Source organism: Arvicola amphibius, chromosome 10 (genome assembly GCF_903992535.2).
Source record: "Arvicola amphibius chromosome 10, mArvAmp1.2, whole genome shotgun sequence".
NCBI classification, from domain to species: Eukaryota; Metazoa; Chordata; class Mammalia; order Rodentia; family Cricetidae; genus Arvicola; species Arvicola amphibius.
The window spans coordinates 118,977,089-118,995,007 of NC_052056.1; the positions used below are offsets into that span (position 1 = coordinate 118,977,089).

At 48.7% G+C, this 17,919-nt stretch overlaps 1 protein-coding gene across 1 annotated transcript in view; it reads left to right on the forward strand.

Moving 5' to 3' along the window:
* Positions 1-1,823: 1,823 nt before the first annotated feature.
* Tbx5 (T-box transcription factor 5) overlaps positions 1,824-17,919 on the forward strand; it is a 43,629-nt gene continuing 27,533 nt past the window's right edge. Inside the window, exons 1-5 of the mRNA XM_038346382.1 lie at positions 1,824-1,970; positions 3,673-3,767; positions 5,721-5,840; positions 6,635-6,782; positions 10,045-10,197. Coding sequence (XP_038202310.1) covers positions 1,824-1,970; positions 3,673-3,767; positions 5,721-5,840; positions 6,635-6,782; positions 10,045-10,197 — 663 coding nt within the window. The remainder of the gene's footprint in view (positions 1,971-3,672; positions 3,768-5,720; positions 5,841-6,634; positions 6,783-10,044; positions 10,198-17,919) is intronic.

The following is a 17,919-nucleotide window of genomic DNA, read 5'->3' on the forward strand; positions in this document are numbered from 1 at the left end:
CTGGAGGTGGGCAGTCGCTGGGAGGTTCCCGTAGTGGGTACCTCGTAGCAACAGTAGCAACAGCAGCTCAGACTCCAGAGTCACCATGCCTGCACCCCCACCTGGCCTCCGGCTTTCCTGCTAAGAGGAAGAGGGGTGGTGGTGAATGCTGCCGGCTGCACAGAGCGAGGTAACCGTACAAACAGATGGCCGGGCGGGAGCAGGCGGCAACAGTCGGCCGGGGAAGCGGAGAATGGCGGACTCCAGCCTGTCTCCCATTCTGCAGAGTCTGGCTTGCAGAGATTTTATCCGGGCCTGGACCTTTCAAGGCGAGAAGGAGCCGGGAGGCTGCCGAGGCTGGGGGAGCAGCGCTGAGGCTTGCAAGGCACACGGCCTGGTTCTGTCAAACCACATCTTGCTCGCCTCCGCCAGCCCCTCAGCTTCCCGGGATCCTGGCAATGGTTAGGGTGGGTTTCTTCCGGCGATGGCTGGCGGTAAATGCGAGAGTGTGTGGGGCGCCAGCCCTGTTTTCCTTTGTTATGAGAAGACTATGGGGCTCCCGTGGAAGTCTCCCCCAACTACTCCTGAGGGCAGAGGAAGAAAGCTGTCAGAGAATTGGGCCTCAGAAGCTGTCCGTGATCCCATTTCTGTCTCAGGCCACTACAACCCAGGTTGGGATCCAGTCTTTTTGCCTAAGAAGCTGCTAAAAGTGTGTGTGTGTGTGTGTGTGTGTGTGTGTGTGTGTGTGTGTGTGTGTGTAGGGGGCATCTCTTTCATGAAATCTTCTGGTGTTTTGAGGTGGAGGCGGTGGTAGAAATCCTTCTTTGAGGAAGAAGGCTGATCGAAGAACTTCAGCTGCTTCGGCTTCTTTCGTTGAAGCCCGGGGCTGCCCTAATAACCGCCTGGGTCCCTGGCAGCCCATTCAATGCTTTCTGCCCAGGATTTATCTGGGAGTGATTTTAGACTATCCTGGGAGCCAGCCCTGCAGTTTGAGTGAGCCAGTCCTGATTGAAGCTCAGAGAAGTTCCCTTTAGCCTGGTCACTCTACAAAACGCCTCACCACCCCTGTTTGCTAGCCATCTGAAAGAGCTCGAGGAGGAGGAGGATACAGACCACCGGCTTGCGGTTTGCAGTGGAGAGCCAGAAGCAATATCGCTGGTCTCTCTCAGATCTACCTCCTGTTGTCCCTCCCGTCTTCAGTGCAGCTACTTTTAATTTTAAAAAAATAACATTGCTTGAAGTTGGGAGAGGGGAAGACTTAATTTTAAATGTTGTTTCATGTAAGGCCTGTATAGTGAGAGGTCCACTCTTCTGTTTCCTCCGGGTGCCTCGATTCTAGCCCTTTCTCCCCTTGTGTTTTTTATTTTTGCAAGATGCGGGTCATTCTGGGCCTTTTGCCTATTGTGGGAAAATAATGTTTCTTAGGAGGTTTCATTTAAAAACAAAATGCTGGCATGGCCTCCTGAATTTGACAAAGACCATTTCTCAAAGGGGTGCTGGGTTTTTGTTTTCTGTTTTGTTTTGGGTTCCTACCCGATGGCTTCCAAAAATACCGACGCCTTATCTTTATTGGCTCTTCCAGGAGTTCAGACAAATTTGACGGACAGCTCTCTTATCGCCCAGAGCCTGAGCAGGGGGCCTTGCCGCCTCCTCCCTGTCTAAAGCGGGTATTTCGCAAGCAGTGGTGCGTGGTCGGAAAGTGAAATAATAAAAAGACTTTCCACAGCCTCCTTCAGCTGGGAGTGGAGGATCAAACTGCTGTCCCCGAAGTCGCTACACACTCTCCAACTCTGTCTCTTGTCCTCAGAATAGAACCTCGCGCGGGCTCAGGACCCGGGCGCACCATGGCGGATGCAGATGAGGGTTTTGGCCTTGCGCACACGCCTCTGGAGCCTGACTCCAAAGACAGGTCCTGTGATTCAAAACCCGAGAGCGCTCTGGGGGCTCCCAGCAAATCTCCATCATCCCCGCAGGCCGCCTTCACCCAGCAGGTAAGAAAAGCTGGCCCAGCGCTCAGACCGAGGCCTGAGCCCGGCTCCCAGCCAGCGGTAACTCCCCGCCTCTTTACTGGCTAGTCTCATCCAATCTCCCCCAATTCCACTCTATTCCAATCCACTTTATCGAGGCGTTTATCTTTATGGCCTGCGTATTTTAGAAACCTATTTACATTATTGGAGAGCTCTCAATTATCTGACTATTTGGGGTCAGCTAACAATGGCCCAGATAATTCTCTCCCAGCTGCCCCGGGTATGCCTTATTAAGGGTCGGGTCAGCGGCCGCTTCAGACCGGCATGAGCGATGGCTTGACCCCCCTTAGATCTTTCTTAGCCTTCGCCTCCGCCCGCCTGCTCTGCGTAGCCCGCCTTGCCTCTCACGCAATACCATTTATCTTGCTCCCGGGGCCTGGAGGAGAGCATACGAGGCTGGGACTAGGGCCCCCGGCGCCCCGAGCTCCACCTGGCTGGAAGCTGGTCCCGAGGAGAGGGAGGGGACTCGCACCCTGTGTCCTGCATCCTGAAACACTCAGCGTTTTGGGTGCTCCAGGTGAATTTAGAAACTAGTGTCACCCGGCACTGAGCAGGGAGACTTGACCGGGGAGATGGATTTGATGTTGAAATCCTTCCCGAGGAGTTCCATTTCCAGACTCCCTCCTTAACTTCACGTTTCCAGAAGGTGTCTGTGTATGCGTGTGTGTATGTGTGTGTGTGTGTGTGTGTGTGGTGGCAGTGATGGTAGTGATGGTAGTAGTGATAGTGGTGGTGTGTGTGCACGTGTGTGTGTGTGTGTGTATTAATAAAAGCAGAGAGGCTAAAGATTAGTTGGGAAGAAATTTTGCAGACTTTTTAAAAAGGGAAAACAAGTCTATTTTCTAGCCAACTAATAATTGTTTCAAAATGAAGATTTTTGTCTGAATGCTTTGGTATTGGTTTTTAAAAATAACTTCCAGTTGGAAGGGAAAATGTTAAAAAGCTCTGGGGCTTCCCCAAGACAGAGGTTGGGCAGCGGGATGGCCAGGGCCTGGAAGGACTGCTAATATAGACACTGAGAACTAATTTTTGGGTTTTGCTGCTGGGGGACGGAAAGAAACATTTTAAAACTGACTGTTTCCAGATAGTACCTCACATGTGCTAGAATCTCGGCACTTGGGAGGCCAAGGCCAGAGGATTGCCAAGTGTCTGATATTAGTACATGTGCTGGGTAGTGAATTCCAGGCCTGCCCGGGCTGCAGACTGAGACCTTGTCTCATGTAATAACAATAATGAATAAGATCGAAAAATTCTTGTATGTTTATAGTCACACCCAGTGATGATGATTGGCAGTAATGTATTTGCATAGCTGTGTGTTTTGCATCTGGGTGACTATACAAGAATATCCTGGTGGGGTTTTCTAGAAAGACAGCCTCCAAGCCATATCCCAGCTAAAAATGGATCAAAATTAGCTGGCCTGGTCTTCTCCAGAGGAGCGCAGTGGTGGGAGAGATGATTCCCAGTCCTCAGGCTGGTGGAGGAGACAGCAGGTACCTTGAGCAGAGAGGTTGCTGGAAGCAGGCTCAAGTCAGAACCCCCTTTCTTTGAACTTGCAGGATTGGGGTGGGGATAACAGAGAAGCCGCCTCTGCACACAGGAGCCCTTAGGGAAGAAGAAAGATTGCCCCATAAGGCTCCTCACTGACAAGTTTCTCTCTGTCTCTCAGGGCATGGAAGGGATCAAGGTGTTTCTTCATGAAAGAGAATTGTGGCTGAAATTCCACGAAGTAGGCACAGAGATGATCATCACAAAAGCGGGGAGGTGAGTCGGGCACAAAAGCCATTGGAGGGGAGACAATGGGGAGACTAGGCAGGGAGAAAAAGGGAACAGAGACAACATTTAAAACCAGAGCTCATTGTGGTTAAAGAGTCCTCAGCGGCTGGGGGACCTACCCCAAATGCTTACTTACCTCTGAGTGAGATTAAAGTGAACAGGAACCTGAACAGGTTATCATGGGGAGAGAGAGAGAGAGAGAGAGAGAGAGAGAGAGAGAGAGAGAGAGAGAGAGAGAGAGAGAGAGAGAGAGAGAGAATGGAGGTGGAGAAGGATTTGGACTTGATCCCTTGCCCCCACCCCTATTCCCACAATCTCTGACCTTGGAATAATTCCAGAGTCCCACCGACGATCGCCAACCCCTAAAACTGTTGAATGTATTCGCTACCTCTTTCATTGTTTATAGAAAGCCGGCGAAGCCTTTGAAAGCGAGCGGATGGCTCCTCTGAGCTCTGTACACAGACACGGATAAACACAGCCGATCAGCCATTGCGCAGGGACTAAAATTGCTCTACAAGGCTGGCCGAAGTTTCAACTAGAAAGACTAGGCCTGGGGGGGGGGGGCGGGGAAGGGTGGCAGAGCAGTCGCAAGCTCTGGGTCTCCTTTTGCGTGTCCCGGCCTGGGAAGCTACCCTTTGCTTCCTAACCGGCCATGCCACATAGGTTCCCCACCATCTAAGAGCATCTAAGAGGTCGGGAAATTGGCTAGAGCCAGCGTGTGAAGAGACGGAGGCCAGGCCAGTAGGCCCAAGATGCCGGGTGTGTAAAGGCAAAGGGTGGAGTTGATTTTTCCAGATTCCGCGGGTTCTCTAGCCCAAGCCGCCCTCAATAAACTGACAACGGTGACGTTTATTATTTCTTGAAATTAAACAATGTCGGCTCCCCCGCTCAGCCCAAGGCCCTAGTGAACTAGAAGGAGGTGGGTCTGTTTATATCAGACATCTGAGGTCTCTTTTCCCATCCTACTCAGGAAGGAAAGTCCCAGCCGGCTGCCTTTTTCCCCCTCGCTGGAGCCTAGAGGATTTAACTATAAAAGGCTTGCAAAATCAGTCTCTGGTGCCTCTGCCTGCCGGGCAGGCGCTCTTGCTAGGGCAGATAAACACGAAGAGGTCCGGGCTCCGGGCCTGTGACGGAGAGGCCTTCTCACCGCTCTTCTCACGCCGCTCCAATTTAGGTCCAACGACTTGTCCTGATGCGCAAAACCAGTCCGATGCCCTGCTTTCTGGGGCGCTGTGCCTCACCAGACCTTAAGGAAAAATTTCTAGTGGGGCCGAGGCACGGAGTGCCGGGAATACGTGTTCTGCATCAGTTCGGTGCCCTTAGCTTTCTAGTACAGGCTTTGGCTTTCTCTAAAACAGAATCTGGAAGGGGTTGGAATTTCTTTCCCGAGTGCCTGGGAGTTTAAGCTCCCCAGGGAATCCTGCCAAGCTCCGTGGAGAAGTTACAGATCATTTATGAGTAACCGCACGCTGGCGATGCGGGGCTGGCCGCTAACCCAGCGGACTTGGGAACCTCTTGGCACTCACCGTAAACCTGCACCTTCAAGGGCAGAGGACTAAAGTTAGTATCTAACGTGATGTGTTCCCGGGGTGCCACGTTGGTGGGCGGTCACAGGACCAGAGTGAGAAGGCCGCTAGCTTTGTGTGGAATGAGCTTCTTTCTCACCCTGATTCCAGGTTCCCCAGAAAGTGAGTCTCTGAACATAGAAGTCTGTAAGCAGCGCTCTCCGGGCCGAGTTTCTTCCTAGGTGCCTCTGCTGCTGCCTTCCTTCTAACTTCAGGGGAAACCCGGGGTGGATCTCACCGGGGATGGAGTGGGGCCAGTCTCTTCATTTCTCCAGGAACTGCTAAAATATCAGAAAGGGCTCTTCTGAGTATTGGCATTAACTCCCCCCTCCCCGCTTGCTTTCTCTCTGTGTGTTCCTCTCCCTCTCTCTCCCAGGCGGATGTTTCCTAGTTACAAAGTGAAGGTGACTGGCCTTAATCCCAAAACGAAGTACATTCTTCTCATGGATATTGTTCCCGCGGACGACCACAGATATAAATTTGCAGATAATAAATGGTAGGCGCCAGAGTTCCAGAGGGCAGGAGCGCTGGGAGGGAAGTGTAATGCCTGTTCCACCCCCAGTCACTGAACCAGCAAACTCTTTAGTACTTTCTTTTAGCTTCCACTAAGGCGCAAGACTTGTGTGCCTATTCTACTGCACAGAAAAGGGCTGCAGCAACTAGCTCCCATTTCATAGGCCTGAAAACTAAGGCTGCCAGGAAGCGAGGGGGACCCTGTGTACTTCTAACTCCATATGGGCTGCACATTTTTTTACTATTTTATTTTATTTTTTGTTAAAAGGGTATTGTTACCAAGTACTGGATATATTTCTGCGGGGCACAAAACCATTTACAGTTATTTTTTATGAGTTACCTGCTTTGAACATGACTTTTTTTTTTTTTTTATGAAACTGCAAAACCGGCCCATGGCTTTACTGGTAAAGCAGCCATGAGAGGAGAAGCCATTGCTGGGCTCCACCGCACTGTTGAGGCAGAGGCTGGAGGAGGATGGCTTCTTTGAAAGCACTTAAGGAGTTTTCAAGAATTTTGCATGTGTAGATCTTCAGCTCTCACCAATAATTTGTGTGCAGCAGAGGCCTTGCGGGCTCCCCACACTCCTGGAGCCGGGCTGGGGAAGGAACTGAAGATAGGGGAAGAAGAAAGAATCAGTGTGGGGTTCTCTGGAGCAGCGGAGGCTGTAACCGTCTGAAGGAGACCAGCTTTTTCCCAGACCAGTCCGGCAGCAGCCTGCCTCAGGCCAGCTGCCTCTGGACCACAGAAAGCCCAGCAGCTCTCATTTCCTCCACCCAGGTCCGTAACCGGCAAAGCCGAACCTGCCATGCCCGGCCGCCTCTATGTGCACCCGGACTCCCCGGCAACTGGAGCACACTGGATGCGGCAACTTGTCTCCTTCCAGAAACTGAAGCTCACCAACAACCACCTGGACCCTTTTGGGCATGTAAGTACCCTGGTCCACATCAGTGTGTGAAACAAACCCCCACACATTCACCCCATTTCCTCACTTCTCTCTGGGACTCAATCTTTTGAATCTAAATTTCTCCATCTATCTATCTATCTATCTATCTATCTATCTATCTATCTATCTATCTCTATCTATTTATTCATTCATTCGTTCATTTGTTTATTTATTTATTTTGGTTATGCTTCCCCACTTCCCTAGTTCTCTCTCAAAGGTTCCAGTCACGTAACCTCAAGCCGTCCCTTAACTATTTGGGACCCTCTCCAGGGCTAGGATTATCACTAAGAGCAGCCACATTCATCCCTTCCTCTACCTTTCTCATCTGGACATTTTTTGCCCCACCTTCCTGCCTCCTGTTCTCAGCTTCCCTCTTTCTCACATTCTTAATTCACGGGTACCTCTGCCTTCTTCTTCCTCTGTTTCTTCTATCTCCACCACTCCTTAATGGAAGGGACACTCCCTGTGGTCTACCCTAGAATCTGCCTTTCTTCTTCCCTGGGTGGCTGTCAACGGGGTGGGGGTGGGGGCTTCAGGCCACCCTATTTCTAAGCCCTAATTTGTAATTGAACTTTCTCAATGAAAGGGGAATGCCAGTATCCTGCCCCTTCTTTTACAGGTGGCAAGTGAACCCTGGCACCAGCTCCTGCTTCAAGCTTGGTGTTCTTGGGCAGAAAGATTTTATTTTATCTTACTATCCAGTCTCCTTTCTATTTTCATGCTTAGAGCAGAAACCTAAACCTGGGATCTCTTTAACTCCGAGAGGGAGGCTTGGTGAATCCTCCCAACTACATGGGGTATAGTGAGTGTGCAGAGCAAGTGTGCATAGTGAATGTGTATAATGAGTATTTATGGCTCCTCTCTTTAGTGATCATTGCCTTCAGTGGGTTCCCAGCCCAGCCTCACCCTTATTTATCCAAGCAACAAACAAACAAAAACAAAAAACAAACAAACAAAAACCCCACAGGCTTTTGGGAGAAGTAGTCCCAAATCTCTCAATTGCTTTGGCTTTGAATTCTGCATTTAGAGCCCATTGCTAGATGGTTCAAACACACTCATCTTTAGAAAGCTGTTACTCAAGGTTGTTTCTGCAAAGGGAAGTAACGGAGGTGCATATAGTCTTTTGGGGGGGGGGGTCAGAGGATTCACTGGGAGGGGCACATAGCCTCCAGTTTAGGGAAATGGGGGCCTGGATAGGATGGACTTGGGGATAAGTTCAAATGTTGAGTCTGCTCTTTCTGGGTGGCAGTGAAAGAGGCCACCAGGGACCTCGGTGGCAGGATGTCCACTGAGGGTTTCTGTATATGGGAGAGAAGCCTGGGTTGTGGCTCTAGTGCACAGATGGCCTAATCTCCAGGTGCGGGATTAGAAAGTTTGGGGTGTTCCTGTGGTTGCTTATCATGTGCATTAAGGTCCTGGGAGGCATGTTCCTCCCTGCCTCCTCATGAGTGCTGGGACCCTCGAGGGGGGGGGGTTTCTGTGAAACTGTCACATGGTCATCTCAGCTCTAAACTGCCCTTCTGTTTTTCTGACAGTGCTTTTTGGGGTCACTCTGGAGTAGACATCCAGGAGAGGTCCTTAGCCCCATCAACAAATACAGGCCACTGAGTGGTTTTTGTTTTGTTCTGTTTTAGTTCCTTCTCAACAACCTAAGGAAAAAAAGAGGGAAGTACTCTATCCCAACTTTGAATCTAGAGTCATCCTGATGGAATTAGGGGCCATTAGATCACCCTCTTTCTGCAGTCTCCACACTGTCCCCAGCTGTCAAAGCAATTTGGTTAAGCCGGGAGGACGGCTGTGCTGGCCCAGGGGTTGTGGCAGTCAGTCTGGGGCCCCAGTGCGTCTCTCTGTCGCCACACCGCCTGTGTCAGCCTGTGTCACCATAAGCCTGTGTGTGTGTGTGTGTGTGTGTGTGTGTGTGTGTGTGTGTGTGATCAGAGGTAGACACCTTCCAGTCATGAATTAAGGAGTCGCATCTCAAGGACCTTGCTCAAGGGAGTCTGCAAGCCAGAGACACCAAGTGGAATCCTGGCTCCATTGGGGCTTGGGATTCTGTGGGGAAAGCAGACCAGGTTTGGGGAATGGGTAAATGCGGCCTGTTGCATTAGAGAAGTTTTGGTGACTTTTAAACAGTCACACACACACACACACACACACACACACACACACACACACACACACACACACACACACACACACACACCCCAGCATCAAAATATGGGCATCGTCTGGACAGCAAGCCTGCTTTTATTACTCTGAATGCTTATGTAGTTGTCTGGACTCCATCTAGAACTGCAACCAGGATCCTCCTCCATCTCTGTCTCCTGATAATATTAACCTGATTGTAGCAATAGCCACAACAACGGGAGTAAGCCCCACTCAGGCAGGGTACCCCAAGAACTGAGAAGGACACAACCTCCATTCCAGCAGATATCTGTCTTTGAGTCCCAAATGTTAGAGAAAAGAAACCTCCAGGTCAACCCTCAATGGGGTTGACAGTGGGGGGGGGGCACTTCCTCCCCACCTCGCTGTTTTAGGAAGCCAGACTCAGCTCTCCCCCACCAACAGACTCTCTCTCTCTCTCTCTCTCTCTCTCTCTCTCTCTCTCTCTCTCTCTCTCTCTCTCTCTCTCTCTCTCTTTCTCTCTCACCTTCCCTCCCTCCCTCCCTCCCTCCCTCCCTCCCTCCCTCCCTCCCACGTTTCAAAACAAAGGGCCTAGGTTTGAGGTCTCTCCGTCTGGAGTTTCCTCAGCCCTTAGTCTTCCTCAGAAGGACTTTGAGGAGGGGTGTGTGCCATGACTATTTGTATGTATGGATGTACATTCTTCCTGTACCTCACCGGGCCCCATTGCTGTCCGGCTTTCCCAACCCCCACTCGTTCCCGCCTCCAGACTTGCCAGGCTCCCGTTGGGGGCGGGAAGTGCCCTTATACACAGAGTTAATTTATTAAGCAAACTTTATTAAGAATTCTGATTTACTGCCTTGTGTGCTTTGGGTAGGTTCCTGGAATATTACCTTGACTTTCTCATGTGGAAATTGTCATTTTTGAAATGTTTCTTTTAAACGAAATCACTGGCCCCTTTTCAAAACAGAAGAAAAAAAAAGACTAATTTTTTTCTTCCCGGAGAGCCTATATAATAAAGCTAATTGGCAGTGCGGATGGGGGAGGAGCGAGGATCTAGCTGGAAACAAAGGGAGTTTTGATTTTGTTTCTTCTGACAATCTCATTTTCTGTTATTTTTTAGATTATCCTGAACTCCATGCACAAATACCAGCCCCGATTACACATCGTGAAAGCAGACGAAAATAATGGATTTGGTTCAAAGAATACTGCGTTCTGCACCCACGTCTTTCCGGAGACCGCGTTTATCGCCGTGACTTCGTACCAGAATCACAAGGTAAGCCCCACTCTCTGGGAGCCTGTAGCGGCAGACGCCTGCTGGTATACGTGGACGCATGCGCTGGGTTTTCGCCCAGAATGCAGTCCTTTAAAGGCTGAGGGTGGGTCCGCAGTCCCGCAGACTCAACTTCTAGTCCCCTTCAAGGGCCTGGGCAGGGGTCGAGTTGGGTTTGTTTGTATTATATTCATGGTGGGGGAGGATCTCTCTCACCTACCCTTTTCTAGTTAGAACCAAATTTATTATTCACTTAACAATTGGCGCGAGCCTGCCGATAGGGTGGGGAGAAAAGTGCTAGAATTCTTGGCTAATGCTACCCTTGGAGAGGTTGCCTTTTCTGTTGAGACCAGTATCCTGGGTTTTTAAAAAAGAGGTCCCTCAAAAGACAATGGGGCAGGTAGCATAGCTGATGCTAACGTGTACGTGCGTGGGGGAGGGTGCTCCGTGTGTCCGCGTGAACTCAATGAGGGCTGACCCCCTGTCGTGGACCCTGCCCCACCCCCTCAATCTGAGCGAAGTTAGCTATAGGTTGCCAGGCTGGCAGGGCAGGGCATGGAAGGGTCATAGGCAGGTTTCGTTCCGGGTCATGCAGTGGAGCTCATCCTGGAGCGGGCTGGGTGGTAGATAATGCCTCAACCAATCCTGTTACAACCCACTGTGGGTAGTCTCTGAATTCAGACTGTGATGGATGGATGATCCCTTCCAGATCTAGAGAGAGCTCGCCTTCCTTGCCCCAGAAGAAACCCCTGCCCCCTCCCCAACACAAGAGCTGACTCCATTTGCAAGGGCGAAATGGTAAGGTCGGCTGAGGTGACTTAGTGAGTCTACCCTGAGTGGCACTCCTAGAGATCCCGGGTGACTCTGCAAACCCACACCCTCGGTTAACTGCTTAGAGGGTCCCAGACCTGACACACAAGGACCACAGATACCGCATCCTCCTCCCACTTAGGCAAGCCTAGGTTCATGGAGGAAGGGTAGTGTGTGTGTGTGTGTGTGTGTGTGTATCCTCGGCGCCTCGGCGTGGTCTGAGTTCTGTCCTGATAAAGCTGTGGCATGTGCACTGTGTGCAATCTGTAGACATTCACAGTCTGTTTCCCTCCCTTCTCTTTTTAGCTTCACGTAGTGTGCACTTCATTGTTTGTTTTTGTGCATGCTGGGCTTTGAACTCACAGCTTCAAGCATTGTTAAGCACACATCCTGCCACTGCGCTGCATTTCTGGCCCCTTGAGAAGACTGCCATGTCATGTGACATTTGGACGTAACCCCAGGGACAGTGTCATATTTCTGCGCGCGCGCACGTGTATGTGTGTGTGTGTGTGTGTGTGTGTGTGTGTGTGTGTGCGCGTGCGTGTGTGTGTGTATGAGTGTGTGGGGTTATATAAATGCTATGATTTGCTTATCTAGGTCAAGGCAGCACAACTTGTGTGAATTTATTCTTTCTTGCTACCTTTTTGTGAGTCTTGGGAATTGAACTCAGGTCTTCAGACTTGGAGGCAGGCCTCTTTACCTGCTGAGTCATTTTCTGACCATTGTGTGTGAGTTTTGAGCACAGTTTAATGAACTCTGGTCTAAATGTCACAGATCTGCCAGTGTGGGTCTCCAGCCACGCGTTTGGGTGTGTGTTTGATGACTGCATAGAAACCCCACTCACAGGAGTGGCTTCCTGTACTTAGTTGGGTGTGGTACTCTGGTTGAACTGCACGGGAAGGCCTTTTTAGCCAGGTGGAGAGATTTTGGAGACATAGAAGAGGGGAGATGAGTTTCTGCCTCCCTTCCATCTTCCACAGAATCTTCCCTACTTCTTACCTGTTGTCCCAGAGTTGTGACCAGAGTCCCAGAGTTGTTAATTTCCCACGTGAAGAGCCCTAAGTGATGCACTTCCCAGTCAATGCCAAGACCCTAAGAAACTTTCCTCAGGTCGATATGCAACGTGTAACACGACTTGGCCATGGTTCTTTATGATCTGTGGACAGCGTCTCGAGCTCTATTGTCCCAGTTGGAATGGGTGCCTAGAAGGCTGAGGGCACGGGTAAGCCAGCTGAGACGTAGATAAAAGGGTGGACCCGAGGACAGGGGAGGGGCAGAGTGCTCAGATTCAAAGTCTCCCATCTGTAAAATGGGAATCACGATAGCATCCACCTCATGAGGTTCTCGTGAGGATTACAGAAGATAATCACAAAATAAGCCCCAGGAGTGGTGTAGGGCTTCATGACAAGACAATGGTGTGGCTCTGGCCACTGCTCAGTTTGTTTGCGGGTCAGCTCTGTTCACATTTTTATTTATTTATTTTTATTTTTTTGGTGGTGGTGGGGATTCTTTGCCTGCTCACTGTCACTCTTTGGTTATATTAAAATCGGAATGACTGACATTTTAAAATTAGGTCTATTATTGTGGTTAAAAAAATAACTACGAATGTCAGTCTTTGTGAACTTCCTGGTTCATTGCCAATCAATAACTGGCTTGTTTTGTTTTGGATGAAAGAGTCGGGGGAGAATATTCTGGATGAGTGGACAGCCAGGAATATCTGAGGAGGGCAAGTCACTGTTTGGGGAGGGCTCCAAAGAATTCAGAGCCCCCAGGATGCTTTCTCCAGTGAGCCAGGTAGGGATGGATACTTAGCCAGGCTCCTGTCTTAGGCGATAAGGCATACACACACCTTTTCAGCACAGGACTCTCAGTGGCGACTGTATTTCCTCAGCCCAGCTGTGATCCTAAGCTGGATTCAGGAGTTATTTCCCCAGATGTTTGGCAGCCTGGAAAAAAAAAAGATATTTAAAACCTCAACTCTTCCCCAGCTTCGATGGACGTTCACTCCGGGAAACACATTTTGTAAGGGTTTTCACAGCGGTTGTCAGCAACTCCCAGCACACCGCCTAGAAACGTGTAGGTGTTAAACACCAGTCCCTCGGGCATTCCATTTCCCGTGGCTCTTGCTACAATGGCCGTAAGTGTGTGCAAGCATGCATGTCCCCCCATGTTAACTGACTTTTCCATTCCGAGGTGCCTTGCTCCAGCTTGACTCCTTGTGTATGGAGTCCATATTTATGAGGCACTAGCTTTCTGGTTGGTACCAGGAAATGAAGCCCCTAATAGAGAGACATAATTAAGATTTTTTTTGGCCCTCGTGAGTTGTTTTTTTTCCCCCAAAAGCAAGAATTCGCAACAATTATTTTCATTAATTTTTACAACCGCTGTCTCACCAGTTGGAGCCAGCATTTATATTCGCCCCCCTTCCACTCGCTCCCTCCCGGATATCCGGTTTTATGCTGATTTGAGAAGGGGGCGCCTTTGTATGGTAAATAGAAGTAGGTTTCCCTGGAGCTTTTGGTAGATGTGGGGCTTCCAGGTGTATGGATTTGGGGGCTCCTGAGCTGACGTGCAGTCTGCAGTTTAGAGACTGGTTTATAATGGATGAGGCCATGTGCAAAATAAGATGTTTTCCCGCACAGCCTGTCTAGAAGGATTTCCCCAGGATGATTCTCTGCGTGTGTGTACGTGTGTGTGTGTGTGTTGTGTATGCCTGTGGTGTATATGTGTGTGTGCACATATGTGTATGTGTGTTTGCTTGTGGTATGCTTATATATATGTGTGTGTGTGCACACATGTATGTATTATATTCATATATAGATGTGTGCTTTGGTGTGTGTATGTGTGTGTGTGCACTCTGTACACAAGTGGAGGTCATATGACAACTTGAGAGGGTCAATTCTCTCCCTCTCTTTTTTTTTTGGTTTTTCGAGACAGGGTTTCTCTGTAGCATTTTTAGAGCCTGTGCTGGAACTAGCTCTTGTAGACCAGGCTGGCCTCGAACTCACAGAGATCCGCCTGCCTCTGCCTCCCGAGTGCTGGGATTAAAGGCGTGCGCCACCACCGCCCGGCTCTCCCTCTCTTTTCTCAGTCCTAGGGATAGAGTTCAGGTTGCCAGGCTTGGGGACACACACCTTTCCCAGCTAAACCTCCTCTGGGGCCCACCTTCTCATTGAGACAGGGTTTTTCACTGAAGCCAGAACTTCCCAATTGGCTAGACAGGTTAGCTAGTGAGTTCCTGGGGATCCTGCCGTCTCCATACCCCTAGAGTCTGTGCTAGAGGCAATCTCCACCTGACTCATCAGCCAGCCCTCCCTAGCAGTCCCTACATCGTGGAGGTGTCTATGTCCATTAAGGAAGGGAGGCTGGATGTGGTGCAGCGCAGAGCCCTGGATCAGTGTGTGCCAGGCCCCGGATTCTATTTCCAGTACCGCCTAAAAGTAGACACATTTAAAATCAATTTAAAATCAATGCATTTAAGTGTATCTGTAACTATTTTTTTTTTACCCCATGCAACAAGCTTTTGTTTCATTTTTTGAAACAGAGTCGCAGTAAGGGTTTTCAAATTCTTGACTCTTCTGCTTTAGTCTTTCTGTAAGGTGGGATTATAGGTGTGAGCCACCATGCCTGGCTCTTGTCATCGTTTTGTACAAATTAAGGAACAGTGAAATTGCAAGAGACTTGAAGTGTCACAGAAGAGTCAGTGTGAGCAAAAATTCATTGTGTGTGTGTGTGTGTGTATGTGTGTGTTTGTTTTGGTCATTTTTGATTTTTTTAAATGAGTGTTTTGTTTGCATGTACGTCTGTGCATATGTGTGTGTGTGTGTGTGTGTGTCTGTGCATGTGTGTATGTGTGTGGTGCCTACAGGAGCCAAAATAAGGCATCAGATTTCCTGGAAGTGGCATCTCAGGAGCCTGTGAGCCACCATATGGATGTGGAGAAGCAAACATGGGTCTTCTAGAAGAGCAATCAATGTTCTCAATTGCTGAGCCGTTTCTCAAGCCCAGCAAAAAGCCTTTATTTATTTATTTTTAAGACAAAATAAAGCACATGGTTTTCACTTTTCCTTTGACCAGTTTTCAGGTCTTGAGTTCTTAGTGGGACAGTCGTGTTCTGGGCTGGGCTCTGATTTCGCCTGGGTTCCCAGTTCATTTGTGCTCCATGTTGTATTGACTAGAAGGGCTCAGCAGCAGGGGCTGCATGGGAGGCGGGGACACAACTGAGGATTGTTCCATCCTGTTAAAGTGGTCTAGTTATTGCTATTTGGTTTGTTTGTAATAGAGTTTCATGCAATTCAGGCTGATTTTCAACTCAGTATGTAGTCAATGACCTTGAATTTTTAATTCTCCTACCTCCATTGCATGAGTGCTGTGATCGCAGATGCATGACGTGGTGCTTCATTTACTCCTCTGCAATTGGATCTAGGACTTTCTATATGCCAGGCAGGCAACTAAGCTCCATGCCCCGTCCAAATTATTATTATTATTATTATTATTATCATCATCATCATCATCATCATCATCATCATCATCACAGGGTCTTGCTTATGTAGCCCAGACTAATCCCCAAGCTCTTGATCCTCCTGCCTCAGCCTTCAGAATGTTGAGATTACAGGTATGTGCAAGCATACATGGCTTTGGTTTTCAGTTAATCTTTGCAAATTCATTTTTTTAAAGAAATGATCCATCCTTCGTTGTATTGTACCTTTTGACAAACTCTCAGAAGGACAGGCAGACCTCTGAATTCAGAAGTTAATGTTTCAAAGATAGTTTCCTGAAATGGCACTGCGGGTTCCAGACAAAATCAGAAAGTGACAAGCGTGGCCACGCAGGCCTGTGATGCCAGCACCCAAGAGGCTGAGGCAGGAGGATCAAAAGTTAGAAGTTATAATTCAGGAGAATCCAGGCATGCAAGAGCCTTTTGGTATCCAGTAAAAAGATGTCAAACTTTTTTGACACCCACAGAAAGTTCTGAGACCAAAGCCTGTCTTCTGGCTTTAAAGATACAATTGTTGCCATTAGAGAAGGTTCTAGGACAAGCTGGTCCTGAACTAAAACTCACTCATGGAAAACTAGAGAGTTCATGGATCAGATTGAGCCATTCTCTGTCTCATATTATCCAAACTGTGAGAATTATCTCATCTGCCCAGCAATACACACACTTCAAAAAACAAACCTTGCTTTCCAACTTGACGGCCTGAGTTCCATCCCTGGGACCCACATGGGTGGAAGGTGAAAACTGACTCTCCCAAATCACCCTCTGTTCTCCACGCCAATGCAGCAACCCCCCCCCCCACACACACTTCAATAATTTTCTGATAAATTTAATAACTTGTCTTAGGGCCAATGAGATGGTTTGGTTTGCGATATACCTGCTGAGCAAGCCCGAAGACCTGAATTTGATTCCTAGAACCTCTGTAGAGGCAGAAAGAGAGAATCGCCTCCCTGAAGCTGTCCTGTGACCTCCATACATACTGTAGCACACACAGACACATTTACACAGGTGGTAACAACAGTAATAATAAATAGGGGCTGAGATGATGGCCCAGTTGTTAAGAGCACACCCTGCTCTTGCAGAGACCTTGAGTGTGACTCCCAGCGTCCACGTTAGGTGGCTCACAACCATCCAGGACTTTAGTTCCAGGGGATCCAGTGTTCTCTTCTGCCTCTGCAGGCACCTCACCCAGGTGCACAAACACATCATTTAAAATAAGGCAAATCTTTTTTTAAAAAAATAATAGTTGATTTTAATTTTTGTGGTGGTGGTGGGGCTTTTCGAGACAGGGTTTCTCTGTAGTTTTGGAACCTGTCCTGAAACTTGCTCAGTAGACCAAGCTGGCCTCGAACTCACAGAGATCCGCCTGCTTCTGCCTCCTGAGTGCTGGGATTGAAGGTATGCACCACCACTGCCTGGCTGATTTTAAAATATTGCATAAATACACATATTCCCTCCCTTGGTTTTGGTTTTGTTGTGGTGTATGTGTGTGTGTGGTTATTCAAGACGGAGTTTCTCTGTGTAACCTTGACTGTCCTGGAACTCACGCTGTGGACCAGGCTGGTCTCTAACTCACAGAGATCTGCCTGCCTCTGCCTCCTGGGTGCTGGGATTAAGGGTGTGCACCACCATGTCCACTTCTTTGTTTTTTACTTAACCAGGTCCATTTCTGCAGCTTCTTTGCTCCCCACTTCTAACTGATGCAATTCATGAGTGCTCTGGTTTTCCGTGAGTGAGTTTTAGCTCAGGACCAGCTTCTCCTAGAACCTTCTCTAATGGTATCAGTTGTCCTCTTAAAGCCAGAAGGCAGGCTTTGGTCTCAGAAATTTCTGTGGAGGGCTGGAGAGATGGCTTAGTGGTTAAGAGCACTGACTGCTCTTCCAGAGGTCATGAGTTCAATTCCCAGCAACCACATGTTGGCTCACAACCGTCTGTAATGAGATCTGGCGCCCTCTTCTGGCATGCGGGTATACATGGAGGCAGAATGTTGTATACATAATAAATAAATAAATCTTTAAACAAAAGAAATTTCTGTGGATATCAAAAGAGAGAGTTTGTCATCTTTTTTATTGAATTCCAAGTGATCCTGGCGCTTTTGGATTCTCCTTTGTTGTATAGAGTCGTTAACAGTATTTCCAAGTAAAATAGTTTTGAATAGAAAGGGAGTTGATTTAAATAAAAATAATAGTTGGGTGTGGGGGCTCATATCTGTTCCCCTATAACCCTAGCACTTAGAATTACCTTAGGTTGGAGGCCAGCCTGGGCTTCATAGAGATCCTGTCTCAGAAAAACAAAAGTAAATTAAAAAAAAATTCTTAAAATTGAGCTGGCTCAGCAGATAAAGTACTCACTACACAAACCTGAGATCTGGAATTCAGATCACCTAGCAACCACACAAATGCTGAGATGGTGCAGCTGAG